The 14,580-nt window shown below is 52.4% G+C and overlaps 1 protein-coding gene across 1 annotated transcript in view; it reads right to left on the bottom strand.

Moving 5' to 3' along the window:
* Positions 1-1,110: 1,110 nt before the first annotated feature.
* Positions 1,111-14,580, bottom strand: part of Clcn6 (chloride voltage-gated channel 6) — a 33,342-nt gene continuing 19,872 nt past the window's right edge. Inside the window, exons 13-23 of the mRNA XM_005353737.3 lie at positions 14,365-14,491; positions 11,416-11,542; positions 11,049-11,202; positions 10,792-10,951; positions 10,602-10,708; positions 9,585-9,771; positions 7,800-7,957; positions 7,485-7,641; positions 6,077-6,184; positions 5,863-5,988; positions 1,111-3,785 (exon numbers count right to left, since the gene is read on the bottom strand). Of these exons, the coding sequence (XP_005353794.1) occupies positions 3,705-3,785; positions 5,863-5,988; positions 6,077-6,184; positions 7,485-7,641; positions 7,800-7,957; positions 9,585-9,771; positions 10,602-10,708; positions 10,792-10,951; positions 11,049-11,202; positions 11,416-11,542; positions 14,365-14,491 (1,492 nt within the window). The 3' untranslated portion in view covers positions 1,111-3,704. The remainder of the gene's footprint in view (positions 3,786-5,862; positions 5,989-6,076; positions 6,185-7,484; positions 7,642-7,799; positions 7,958-9,584; positions 9,772-10,601; positions 10,709-10,791; positions 10,952-11,048; positions 11,203-11,415; positions 11,543-14,364; positions 14,492-14,580) is intronic.

The raw sequence follows: 14,580 nt of genomic DNA, 5'->3' as shown, positions 1-14,580 counted from the left end.
GAAGAACTCCAACCGCTCCCAACCAAAATGATCTTGGCCCAGTTCTGTGGTGTGCACACCTTTAATCCCAGCACTCTCGAGGTGGGTAGGCAGGTATCTGTGAGTTCAAGGCCAGCCTGGTCTACAAATTGAGTTCCAGGACAGCCAGGGCTGTTACACAAAGAAACACCATCTCAGAAAAATCAACTAACCAAACAAGTAAACAGAATTAAAAAAAAAACAAAACAAAAACCTCTTATCTGGATCTCAAATCAGTAGATGAAAAACAACAACAAAACCAACCAACTAACAAGAAACAGTCGGTGGGGAACAATTTACAAGAACCAGCGTGAGACAGGGGAAAGCATCAGCCTGCACTTGGGAGTCCCAGTGCTAGGGAAAAGGAATGGGCTGCTGGGGGTGCCCTCCAGTGTTATGGTAACACAGGGTTGCCACCGAGTGGAAGGGACACAAAGGAACACATAGGTACAAAGTGCCCTGGTGAAAGCCGAGGCAGGAGGGGCCTGGTGGGCGCTGTCTGTGACTGGAGGCAATGACAACACAGCCACAGCCACGGCGAGTGGTATTTCTTGTAAAATAAGAGACAAGTGGACAAAGAGCAGACAGATGCGGGAACGTGCGCATGTGTACGTGCATTTGGACACACACACACACACACACACACACACACACACACACGAGGGTGGTGAGGGCTTCCCCTCTTCCAGCTCCTGGCTGTGGGCTGAGTCGTAAAGCAGGCAGGCAGAACAGACTTGCCCTGGTGCGCTGGCAGAGAGAGAAAACCAACAGAGCAAAGGGCCAGTGTTCACAGGTGGATCAAACCACAGTAGTGGCAGGTGCCGCGCAAGAGCCTCGACAGGTACGGGAACAGGAAGTTACAGGGTGGGGCCAGCAGATTACCTTCTGGCTGGGCACCAAGGCACACATCCCTAATCCCACACTTGGGAAGTAGAAGACAGCTCATCCTTCGTGACGGGCAGTCTGAGGCTAGCCTGGGTTACACAGGCTCTGTCTCACAGAGACTGCCTTCCAGCGCCCTAACTCTTTCCTACCTGAAAGGGGGAGGGAAAGCGAAAGCCTAGGAAGAAAGAGCGCGGTGGAGACAAGGTCTATGGAGAAGGTGCAGACATTTTATTCTGACTTCGTAAAGTTACCACAGAACTTCCTCCTTCCAAAGGGTCAAATAAAAATAGAGTTTTACAAATTAAAAAAGATACAGTTCATCTCCACAGTGGACCCAGCTAATGTCACCACATAAACAGTGCAAACAGAAAGGCGGAAGCTGCAACTGGACAATCACCGAGGTCCATGGGAGCCAGGGCACCACTGCGTGTCAACACTGCGGGGCCGGAAGCTTTCTTGTCACCAAGGTCTGCATCAAACTGTCACACGGCTGGCTGAATCAAGCTAATGTCCATTCCAGCTGGAACTGCTTAACCAAGGTCACATGCAGACAGCTCATACAACACCAAACCCCCACAGCAGGACCAGAGAGCCACGCAATGCCCAGGTGCAGAAGGCAGGAAAACTGCCTCGATCCAACCTCAGGTGGTCCCTCAGTGGAGCTGTTGTGACAAGGTGCTGTGGCACTGGGGGGCCACTGAACTGTGGCAGGTGAGATACTGTACTACTGGTTCCATGGGGCAGCTGTGGGGGAGGGGTCCAAGGCTTACAGCTCTAGTTCACGGGTGGAGAAGCTGTTGTCTTTGGGCTTTTCTGGATAGGCAGGTTGTGGGGAGGGACACAGGGGCTGAGTGTCCTAGAGGGGCAAAGGGGCAGAGGGGCACGGGCTCCAGCTCCCAGGGTAGATGCATCCGCACCTCTATTCTGGGCTACACTGGCGGTGACTCATCACACAAGGGGGGGAGGGGGGACACAGAATGCAGTGGGTCACCAGGGCTGCCTCAGAGGCAAGTTTTGGACTCAGGTCCTCTGCAGGCTGCTATTCTGCAAACCCACAGGCTGGGAAGACGATTCTGTAGTGTGTCAAGCTTTTCTCTTGGTGTGGGCAACTGGTTTCCTTCCCGATGGAGGATATAGCAAGGCAGACACCCAAGTCAGTTGTAAAATGAAGCTGGCAGCTGGCCAGACAGATCCCTGCTTAGAAGGGCTATTTTCCCAATTAGTTTCAATCCCCAGCCCCATCTCACAGGCCAGAATCTGGAAAACAGATTGTTCTGGTAAAAAGATAAGTAAATGGGGAAAACGGAGGGCCAGGGTCACAATCAGACGACGAGACCCAATGTAAGCCCCGACTGAGGTCATGGAACAATTCCTCACATTGATCAGAAGACTCTGCCAGGCCCAGAGACCCTGATGCTAGAAGCCAGACCCTGGCACAAATGCCCTCCAGCAACTTCCATGATTTAAAAAGTATCTTAATGCAACAGGTAGTGGTCGTGCACACCTTTATCCCAGCATTCAGAGGCAGAGGCCGGGGGATCTCTGAGTTTGAGGCCAGTCTGGTCTACAGAGTGAGTTCCAGACAGCCAGGACTACACAGAGGAACCCTGTCTCAACAAACCAAAAAAGAGAAAAAAAAACAGTATCTAATGCAAATGAAAGTCCCCTGGTATCCAAGGACAGCCACCACAGGAGGCCGAGGGTGCAGGAAAGTGAGTTCTGATGTTCCCTGAGGAACCCAGAGAGAACCAGCAGCCGTGAGGCACAAGGGGCAGGAGCACCCACTCCTTCCCCAGGCCTGAGCCCAGCAGCTGCAAAAGCTCCTCTCCAAGTCCTCAGGAAGAGGGCTGAGCAGGGAGTGGCGTGGGAGGAGAGGAGTGAGCAGTGACCAAGAGAGGAGCCACCAGCTTCCTCCTAAGGCCGTACCTTTGATTGGCCCTGGCTCAGAGCCGCCTATTTGCCAAATCCTCTAGGGCTTGGGGTAGCGGTTCTGTCGAGGGGGTTCCTCAATTTTGGTTAACTTTGGGAATGAGTCCAAGACACAGCTGGGGCTGCACCACCAGAAAGACACAGACAAAGGGTTGGAAAGTCCAGTGGTTGGGGGAGGGATGGACTGAGAGTGGGCAGCGCGCGGGACTGGGAGACCGGGTGGACCTGGTGCTGGGGGAGAAGGCGCTGTCCCCATGATGGGATTGAACAGTTCAAAGGCTGTTAGCTAGGGTTTTAGTGCTTCATGGGTCTGATGAGAACTGATTCTAAGGAGACCAAGCCACAGGGCGAGCACATGCCCACTCCCAGGAAACAGAATGAGAAGAAGGGCCAAAGGAGAGGCAGAGAGCTCTAGAGGATCTGAGGTCCCGGGCTTGATCCTATGCTTCCCTGAACATGGGGAACTGTTCTCAGGCCCAATTCCTGAACTCAGTAATGAACATGATATGCAAATAACACCCCCGATGTTTGCTTCTGCCCACCCTTCCTAGAAGGGTCTGGGCAACAGCTGGGTTCTCTGAGAAACAGCAACAGAGAAGAACCAAGTGCCTACCCAGGACCCAGCCTGACTTCTCCCTGATGTCTCTCCACGGGAGCCTGGGGAAGGAAAAACGGAAAATTCTTGCTGAGAAGTTAGTAAAACTCCAACTTTCTGCTCAACACATCACTGAAACCTCTGACCCCAATCTTCCAGGACTCCAGGCAAGTGGGTGACCAGGAGCCTTCATGCCAGCTATGGGGGCCAGTGTGTGAGCAGGCCACCTGCAGAGGCATCTCTGGAAGAGTGGGCTGGTGGCAGCCAAGCTCAACTGTCAGAGGGTCTGGTAATGCTGCCGAAGCCGGGCCTGCAGGAACTCATACGTCAAGTTGTGTCGAGTGATGATCCCCACAATCTAGGGAAGAAGAACACACCCGAGTCACCAGAGCGTACACCCCACATAAGGACATGCGTGAACAGAATGGTCTCTCAATGTACCCCAGGATGTAGACACAGAAAGAGAACTGGGGCAGGACAGGGTTAGTGTGTCCATGGCACAGACCTCCTACTCTCAGAAGGCATGGGGACAGATAGAACTGCACGAAAGGAACCAGTGAGGCCCTGCAAGGGGAGTGAAGTGGGAGCAGAGAAAGAAGGGGTGACTAAAAGGGGACCCTGTCCCTTTGGAAGGGCCATCTGCTTTCTCTCAGCACAGATCTATGTGTGGTTCAGACCTTCTTCTATTGTTTTTGGCTTGGGTGGAGACAGTTTCATTTACAACATAGCCCAGGCTGACTTGAACTTACCATCTTCCTATGTGCTGTGCTGGGATTACAGGTGTGTGTTACAATGCCTGGCAGAACTAGCCATGTTTTATTTTGTATACTTGTTTATGAATAATTCTAGGCACATGCTCTATCACTGGGCTGCACCCCAAGGTTTGCCATGTCCTGTCTTAGGGTTTCTATTGCTGTGACAGAACACCATGGCCAAATTGGGGAGGAAAAGTTTATTTTAGCTACATCATTATAGTCCGTCACTGAGCACAGTCAAGACAGGAAGTCACACAGGGTAGGGACTTGGAGGCAGAAACTGATGCAGAGAACATGAGGATTGCTCTTTACTGGCTTGCTCCTCCTGACTCACTCAGCCTGTTCTGTGATAGCACACAGGACCACTAGCCCAGGGATGGCACCATCTATAATGGGCTGGGCCCTCTCACATCAACCACTAATAAAATGTACTACGGTTTTGTCTACAGACCACTATTATGGAGGCATTTTCTCAATTCAGAGTCCCTATTCCCAAATGATTCTAGCTTTCCTCAAGTCGACCTAAAACTGGCTGGCGTATATCCTTAACCAGGGCACATGCCTATAACAGCACACGACAGGCTGTGTCAGGAGGACTGCCTCAAGTTCAAGGCTAGCATGGGATGGAAGGGAAGGATGGAGAGAAGGCAGGAGGTCCCATAAAGAGGCACCACTTCCTTACAGGGTCATTCTGGTGACATGTACTGAAACTCAACTGGAAGAGGAGGACATGGGCCACACAGCCATAAGGCCTGACTGTTGCACAGGTGGGTGGAGCATTGTGGCTCAATGGTAGAATAACCGCCTAGCATGCCCAAGACAAAACAACAGGCAGCAGAGCCGAGCACCTACGGAAAACCCTCGGTGAGTACCTCTAGGCACAGAGAACCCGCACACAGGGAAGGTGACAGGGCAGCAACCTCAGCAGGGCAGGGGGCAGGGCTTATTTTTATTTGTTTTCTTATTTTGCTACAATATAGTATGATAATGTAACAATAGCTATGTAATTTAAAAAAATTAAGTTAGGGACTAGAGAGATGGCTCAGAGGTTAAGAGCACTGGCTGCTCTTCCAGAGGACCTGAGTTTGATTTCCAGCAACTATGTGGTGGCTCACAACCATCTGTAATGAGATCTGGTGCCCTCTTCTGGCCTGCAGGCATACAAGCAGGCAGAACACTGCACACATAATAAATAAATAAATAAATAAATACAATCTTTTTAAGAAGAAAAAACGTTAAGTTGGGCTGACAAGCTGGCTCAGAGGGAAAATACGCTCACCACGCAAGCCTGGTGACCAGAGTTCGATTCCCAGCCACTGAAGGTGGAAGGAGAGAACCAGCTCCACAAAGCTGGGCTCACATACACCACAAATACAATTAACTCGGAAAAGAAATGATGGGAGCCCACGAGAATAATCACTGGGTGTGCTACTTTTTAAAACCCTCTGAGAATTTCGCCTTAAATTCTATTAATGCTACAGAAGCCCGGAAGAGGTAGGAGCAAGGAACACAGACTAGGGGGAGGTAAGAAGCCCTTGAGCTGAGACAAGAGCAGGCAATGGAGGAATGGAAGGTAGATCACAGGGCGCCCCCTGCTGGACTGATGCAACAGACAAGAGACAGGGTGGGTGGACAGAGCAGAGGCAGTCAGGGACACTGGTCTCCACCCAGATCACTCACCTCTCCCACGGCATTCACCACAGGCAGGTGGCGCAGGCCCATGGTTCTAAACAGGTTGAAAACTTGGGAAACATGGGTGTTGGGGGAGACAGTGAATGGTGAAGGGTTCATATATGGGGTGACATCCTGCAGAAAAGAAAGCAAGAATCACCCACAGCCTGGGATAAGCATGGGCATAGCACGTGGGACAGCCCCAAGGGACAGCCCTCCTCACCACAATCATCCGGGGATTCAGCAATGTGAGATCCAGGTCATGTATGTCCGGATACCGCGGGTAGTCCTCGGCCATCTCCGCATAAGAAAGGCGTGGCTGGCTGGCACTCTGCAATTCCAACCAAGACACACAGCAGCCTTGCAACACAACAGCCGCCAGGAGGGCCACTCTGACAGTCCCTCCCCAGTTCTGCTAGCTAGTGTCTTCCAGTAACAGGGGCCACAGCGGGTGCTAAGGACAGAGACAGCCTGATAGCAAAGCAGGTCCTAACAGATGAGAAAACTGCTAATAGGGGTTGTGGGCTGAAATGTATCCCCACAGAGACAACCTATAAACCTATCAGCTGCCTTTACTGGAAAGTTTCTGCCGATGTGCTTACAATGAGTTCACGCTGGACTAGGGTGAATTCCAGCATCAGGTGTCCCTACAGAATGGGGAGAGGAAGAGAGGGAGGAAGAGGGAGCCCCGCACATGCACAGAAGTCAAACTAAAGTGGTGTTTGCAGGCAGCAAGGCCAGGAGTTGACGCACCACAGGGACTGGAGGAGGCCAGGAAGGCCCCTCTCCTAATGCCTTCAGAGAGCTGCGCCACACGCTCTCAATCTGGTACTTATGGTCTTGAACTAAGATAAATCCTGCTTCGAGCTACCAGGCTGATGGCAGTTGGATGCAGAGGCTACAGTAGGGTCCCATGGGGTGCTATCACCACCCCTCGATCTCACTGCTGCTGTCACAGGGCAGGGAGGTCAGGGCGAGGGCTCACAGGACAGCACAGGAGCCACAGTGCTGGCTGGCTATTGTCCTCAGTGGGCCCCGCTCCCTAACTCCACTCTGTCTTCACCTGGCTCATAGCTGGCTCCACTGCGGGGGAGTCCCAGAATCTATCTGCTCTAGTAGCCAGGCAAAGCACTTCAGGACCCAAGCTTGGTTGCCACTCCAACTTCCTTGTCTCTAAGGTCCCCATGGTTTTCTCTACCCACGCCAACCAGGCTGGTCACCCACACTCCACCCAGGCCCCTGCACCAGGGTAACAGCTCTTCTGTAGGCTTAGCGGACCATAGAGGGGTTCAGGTGGCTACATGGTAGAAACCCCAACTCCCAACATCAGCAGAGTCACTCTGGAAGCCAGGACTCTGGGGGACTTGCTCAGCCTCCTGCTGAAAAGGTGTGAGGGGTATGGACTTGGGTGCCATGGGGACACCCTAAAAACCAAATGAAAGCAAGAAGGTGGCTACAGCAGGGCTGGCGGGGGGAGGAGGTGTCCGTCTTCCACTAGGAAAGCGGGACAACAGGAATCAACTAGTTCTCACCTCCCTCTCACCTGGGGGCTCACGCAGACCACCTCTCCCTCAACAACAGGGCCTGCCCGTCACCTTCCTGCCTTGCAGGACACCAGGGCCCAGACTTACAGACTGACTTTCCGAATAACACACTCCTCGGACAAGCAGGGTGACGAGCTGCGAGCGCAGGACGAGCCCATGGAAGGTCAGCGGGCGGAAGCGCTCCTCCATGGTCCAGTCTTCACTCGGGGACTGGTCAGGGTATAGGTTGGGGTAGGGAGTGTATCTGTTACACAAAAACCAGATGCTGCCTCGTATCCCTCAGCAGGGTCACGTCTGCCACAGCCTCGTCACCTTCCCATGATCTCCAGACGCTCAAGGGCTCACTCTCACCCATGGATGCAGAGTGCTCCACCCCGAGGCTGCAGAGTGCAAGGACCTCACCTCCTCTCCAGCATCTGCTGCAGCAGATCCTCCTTCTCTGCGGGCTCCTCCGAGGCTACATGCTCATCACACACATTTCGAAGCTCGCTGGAAGGGTAGGACTTCATGGACTGGCCCCGCTTGCGTTGCTCACCGGCACGAGTTAGGATACTGGATTTCTGTGGATGGGGTGTGGAGACAATGAGTCCTTACAGGAGAGGGATGGTGGTGCTGGGCACACAAACACAGGAGCACCCACAGGGCTGTGATGTGGAAAGAGCACTTTCCACGGAGCTCAGCAAGTCTTTCAGAGGTGCAGGTCAGCCAGTCCTTGGATTGAATACAAAGCTGATAGGGAAGCCTCTACCACTGCACTACAGTCCCAACTCTGCCCAGCCCAAGTGTGTCAGCTGATCTTGATGGTCAGTCTGACCAGGGTGTAGTGATATGGAAGCAGCCTCTGGGTGTCTGTTTCCATAGGACCAGACCCCGAGGGCTTTGACCTCACAGACGGATGAAGAGGAGAAGCTGGGGTCTGGCTGGGGGACGTAGGGTCACATATATATGCATGCATGTCTGTCTGGTTCTCGGGGCCATATCTTGCCCTGCCCCTTCCTGTACTCGTCTGTCTGCTTCCTCCCCACCATGCTGCTGCTATTTCCCCTGCACATCTTCCTGACCCTGACGGACAGAAAGACACCTCAAAAGGAGTCCTTCGAAGTGGTTTATTTTTTGTTTTGTTTTTTTTTGAGACAGGGTTTCTCTGTGTAGTCCTGATTGTTCAGGAACTTGCTCTGTAGACCAGGCTGGCCTTGAACTCAGAGATTTGCCTGCCTCTGCCTCCCGTGTGCTGGGATCGCAGGCATGTGCCACCACCGCCCAGTCTTTCTAGTGGTTTTATGCCACACATTTTGTCACAGTAATGCAAAGTTATCTACTGTACCCAACCTCATGGCTTTGCTGGCCTAAGACTCCACCTTCTCTCATTTGGAGAGGCACCCCTCAATTCTGCAGAGGGAAAACAACTTTTCTCTTATGGCCTCTTGGAGGGACTGTCAATGTGTGTCTGCCCTTCCCAAAGACAGCAAAGGCAACGAAGGTCACATAGTCTGCATGAGGGATGGGCCTGGCCTGTGAGCTCAAGCTACCCAAGGGCAGAGACCAGCCACTTGCCCATTCCTCTGGGTACACAAATGGCATTAGGAGGCCAGTATCTGCATCCCTAGAGCCCAAAGCTATGTCTACAGCTTCTAGTCAATTTCTTTCTCATTCTGTCTGTGGTTTATTGAGACAGGGTTTCTCTAGGTATCCCAGGCTAGCCTGGAGCTCTCAAGGATCCTTCCGCCTAGGCCCCCATTTTCCTAATTAGGTCAGAGTCCATTTGTGTCAGCAACTCTAGAACCCTCCCAGATGCTTGCATATGGTAAATAATTAACACCAAGCCTACTGGCTTTAAAAGGGGGCCCACCCACCTGCTTCCTGCTGCCTACTGGGTCATACAGGAGGGTGCTACAGACTTTCCCTAGACTGACAGAGTCCACCTCCACTACAGCTTCAGAGGCAGCATTACATAGTATGAGTGTTAGGCCAGATGGTCCTTCCTCACTGGCCTTCCCTTTGGGGCCATTTTTTTTTTTTTTTTTGGTTTTTTGAGACAGGGTTTCTCTGTGGCTTTGGAGCCTGTCCTGGAACTAGCTCTGTAGACCAGGCTGGTCTCGAACTCACAGAGATCCGCCTGCCTCTGCCTCCCAAGTGCTGGGATTAAAGGCGTGCGCCACCATCGCCTGGCCCATTTTTTTTTTTTACCTTGAACTTAATGTTGTTGCTGATGAGCTGATTGCCCTTCATGAACTCCTTCTCGTTGCCCCGGTTCTCCGTGACCACTGGGAAGGCGTGGTGGACGGTGGTGCGCAGGATGCTCACCAGAGACTGGATACGTGTGTGTGGGTAGACATACGTCAGGTTGGGCTCCATGATGTCACTGGCTCTCAGCCTGTACAGGAGGAAGCTGTAACAGCCTCAAACAGGGACAGGCTGGACGGGGCAGTGCTGCTTCTCCATCTGCGCCTGGACCATTGGGGCCTGTCTTCCTCCAATTTCCACCACCATGCCTACTACACTGCTCCCCACTGTGTCATGCTACGGGGTCACTGTTACCTCTCCATGAAGCCCTTCCGCTTTCCCAAGGGTTGGCCAGCCACTCCTTGAAAAGCCACATCACATGCCACGTATCACTGCTAGTATCTAATCATCTTGAAAGTTATAGGACAGTTCTGGAGTCCTTGTTTAGACTAGGATGACAAGCCAGAGCCCATGGTTGTAGTGACAGCACTGTGGGGCTGACAGGCTCACAATGCTGAAAATGCTTGCTGCAGGAAAGGCTGCTGACCTGCATTAGCTCATGAGGCCTGCCCGATACCCAGATAAGTGGTCGGAAACACCTGTGGATGTCCTAGTCGAGACACTGTGGTGCTTGGTTGGGTGTGTGGGTAAGCTGGTGTCACTGCCAGGACTTTGACAGTCTCAGTGTGAACATCTAGCCAAGTAAAAGCTTGATCCTGTTCTCACAATTTACTTGGCCAGGACACTAAGGAGCCAAAAACTCACAAAGCAGCCTTGCCTCCAGGTCCCACCACGTTACCCAGCCTGCTCTCCAGACTCCTAACCAACTCAAGCTGCTCAATGTGCCCAAACACACAGGGGACGTGAATGTGCCTTCTTCTAATCTGAGCAATGTGAGCTACCGTTTCCCACCCCGGAAGGCTCTATAGCCCTGAGCTTAGAGACTCTGGTGCAAAGATGGATGAAGTGGCCAGCTCTTACTTGTCCATCTCCACCTCTGTCTCCCACTCCAGAAGAGGCACGCCACGCAGGCCCACGTGGATGTCATAAATGCCCTTATTGAAAAAGTCCCCCGTCCACTTGGCCACCTGGAACACAAAGCAGACTCCTGAAGACAGCCCTTGAGCTGAGCCTGGCCTGCAGCCCGCCAGCAGCTGGGGGAAGTGCTCACCATCAGAGTGATCATAATGGGAAGCCCGTATGTGATCTCATTGGTAGACTCGATCAGGATGACTGTGAGACTGATGGTCATTCTCACAACCCCACCCAAGAAAGCTGCTGCACCAATTAGGGCAAAGGTCCCAGAATAGATGTGGCCCAGTCCAATGTAGCTGGTGAAGAGAAAAACAGAACCAGACTTAGACTCACACTGGTGGTGTGGGACCACACTTGTAAATGTGGGCATACATATACACATTACCACACTACCTTTTCAGGATGTTGGCAACTAAACGTCCAAAAGCTGCTCCACACAGCAGGGAAGGCACGAAGAGGCCGCTGGGGACAGAAGTGCCGAAAGTCCAGCATGCCAGCAGGAAATAGAGGGTGAAGAACAAGGCCAAGGTGATGGGGCTGAAAGTCCCTGCAGGGGAGAGCAGACCGAGTCATACTAGCAGATGCCTGCACAGGCCCAGAAGTCTGCAGTGGGCCCCCCCCCCCCAGGTCCTTTGTACCCCAGCCTAGTCACACCATCCAACACTGGGCTGCCACTACAGAGGAAAGCCCTGCATGGGAGCTGACACCTACGGGTGGGGGGGTGTAAGTGACAGGGGGCGGGGCAGCACCTGTCACTCACCGTCCTGATGGAAGAGCTGCAGGATGGCAGACTCCTGGGAGTTGAAGAAGAGTGTGGCCATGTCATTGTAGGTATCATTGGGACAGAAAAATGTCTTGATGGTAGAATTCACATCTTCTGATGTGGCCTAAAGAGAGGGATCAAAAAGTCAATAAAAGGCACCTGACCGGGACATACAAGTCTTCAGTGCCATCTCCTAAGAAGTCAAGATGTCGGGCTGGAGAAATGGCTCAGAGGCTAAGAGCACAAGCTGCTCTTCCAGAGGTTGAGTTCAATTCCCAGCAATCACATGGTGACTGGACAGCTCTGCCTCCGGGAGGAGCTGGGGTCTAGCCGGAGGAGGTAGGTACCCATCTATGCATGGACGCTGGATGGCTACTACGAGGCTCGGCTCGTGTACTCTGAACGTGGAGTGAAATAAGCAGGGTGAGGGTGAAGGCCTTGCTCATCCACACCTTTTTTTTTTTTTTTTTGATTTTGAGACAGGGTTTCTATGTGTAGTCCTGGCTGTCTTTGAACTCAATACGTAGACCAGACTGGCCTTGAACTCAGAGATCCACCTGCCTCTGTCTCTCGAGTGCTGGGTTTAAAGACGTGTGCCACTACTGCCCAACAACACTTTTTAAAAAGTATTTGTGTATGTCTGTGTCTGTGTGAATGTAGGTGGAGGTCACATGACATTGAGCTGGGGTCTCTTATTCTGCGCTGCACATGCCTGATGCCCCCACTTCCTGTCCACACCTCCCGTCTTGCTGGAGCAGCACTAGCACTGCAGACACCAGCTGCATAAAGCTTTTCTATGGTCATGGGGATCTGAACCCAGGGCCCTGAACTACCCGCTCAGCCACCTCCTCGGCCTCATCCACACGTGCCACTAAGCACAATAACTACATCAGGGGTCACCACAGACTTGGTTTCCTCCTTAGTGCAGATTCTGAAGTGACAGCTAAGAGCTCTGAATGAAAGCCCCAGGGACTGTGGGGTGTTGATGCAGATGAGAGAAACGTGGCTGGCCAGGTCGTTACTCGACTTAAAGCCCCAACTTTGGTTCCAAATAAAGAAAAAAAAATGCTTTATTCTGGATTTTCTGCAAAAGAAACCAACTGCAACATGCAGCCTGGCAGCAACACCATGATCCTGGCCACCTTCCCTCCAGTGCCACTAAGAGAACACAACCAAACAAGGAAGAAAAAGACTCTTTCCTAATGTCGCAGGCTTCACATTCTTGACAACCTGTGTCAGCATGGCATCTAGTGCCACCTGCCTTAGGAGCAGAGGCAGGGCATCTGCAGACGGACGGTCCTGATTTCTGGTTGGTGCCGAGCAGTGGCTGGGCTTCCCCTCACTGCTATCCCTGTGGACATGGACATTAAGGATACAGGATCACCGAATTCTACTCCACTACTAATGCTGCAGAGATGCGTGTCAACACTGTAGCACTGGAGAATGGTGTCTATAATCCTAGCAGGTGAACCCAGCCAGGCAATACAGCAGGATGTGGACTATACTAGGAGGTAGAACAGCGCCCCCTGTTGGCAGAGAGGCATGAGTGGAAGGGAACAGTGGACACTTTTGGCTATGACTTTAACGGACACATTCAGGGTTTCCCAAACCATATCTGGAGGGATGCCAGTCCCAGAGGTTCTCTGGAAAAGACATGAGATCAGCTGCACTGCTGAGAGACCACCTGCCGACCAGCAGAGAACAGACCACAAGACCAGATTGCTTCAACACTAACTGCCACTCTCTAAAGATCCTGGGGAGGTCTTTTACTTTGGAAACTTAGCTTTTCCTCATCTATAAAATGAAATAATACCTTCCCCTTCATGCTGTATGTTACCAGCTGAGGGATATTGGTCAAGACCTCACTTTGCCTCTGTTTTCTCACCTGAAAAACGGGGATACTATCACCAGCCAGCACAGTGAACAAGAATAAGGGCGAGAGTGCTGTCAGGACACGTGGAGACCCGAGACACGGAGCACGAGCTTCGCTAGCGCTTGCTGACCCGCCACGGGCCCCGGGAGTCCTCCAGTCAAGAAAGACACTTCACTCTAGGGCAGCCACCCGCTTCTCGGTTCATCTCGCTTGAGCACAGAACGTCTTTTGTTTGTCTTATTATTAGCATTCTATAACAAAATACATTTTGAGAAGCTTGGTCTCATAAATAAAATGTCAGCCCACTTCCTCTACGCTGCCAATCACAGAAGCCCGTGTGCTGCCTTTCGTCCCAGGCATCTGAAAGGTCACCCTTTGCCTGGGTGCTGCTGCCAGGGCCAGATGAGACCCTTGCCTATCGTGGGCCTCTCATCTAAAACATCCTCGGGCTTCACAGACTGCTTCCTGGGGACTGAAGAGTCAGCCTTCCCAGACAGGCTCCCGGGGGCTCCGAGAGCTCTGGGCTGCGACTGAGAAACAAAAAGAAAGAGTTCACAGATGTTCAGCAGCTTCCGCCTTGGTGACCAGGCCACACGCTGCCTCCTGGATCATCAGAGTGGACCAAAACACGCAAGTAGCGTGCACTCCCATGACCCCTGAAGGTTGAAGGTTGCAAAGGGCAAGTGCAGAGTGGGACAGATGCCAAGGAAAGCAGCCACGCAAGAGCCAGATGCCGGGAGGGAGGTGTCAGCATCACCACACAAGTGACTCTCGTGTCACCGAGGCAAGTGGTGGGTGTCATGGCCCTAGGCCAGGTTCCTGCAGGCCTGAAGAGGGATGAGCGGAAAAGGGTCTGTAGAAGTAAAGAGTTAGCCACCGAGCAAACTTCCCATGAGTGTGGTTCCCTAGAGAGTGGCCAGAATTTTTGACAATGTAGAAAAGACAAGGCAATTGTGCACATCCTCCCAGCTAAAGGACCACAGCACATTCAGCTGCGGGCATGGAACAGCATGGCTCTAAAGAGACACACATTTCTGGATAGAGGATAAAGGCACCAAGTTTGCAGGGGTTACCTGTAGCTGAAACGAGCCATTACCAGTTTGACTCGCAGAAGACAACTGTCGGCATTCTCCTAATACCATGGAGGCCACAAACACCACCACAGTGGTCACCAGGGACACCAACAGGCTCTCTAAGACTCTGGAAAGTAGAGCACAGCTGTCACAATTCAATCAAAAGATGTCTAGGCTTGAGCACGCACAACCACCCTATCCGCCCCAACACCCCTC

The sequence above is a fragment of the Microtus ochrogaster genome, chromosome 10, assembly GCF_000317375.1.
Source record: "Microtus ochrogaster isolate Prairie Vole_2 chromosome 10, MicOch1.0, whole genome shotgun sequence".
Taxonomy (NCBI): domain Eukaryota; kingdom Metazoa; phylum Chordata; class Mammalia; order Rodentia; family Cricetidae; genus Microtus; species Microtus ochrogaster.
The sequence above is the reverse complement of the archived record's forward strand: the minus strand, read 5'-3'. Positions and strand labels throughout refer to the sequence as shown.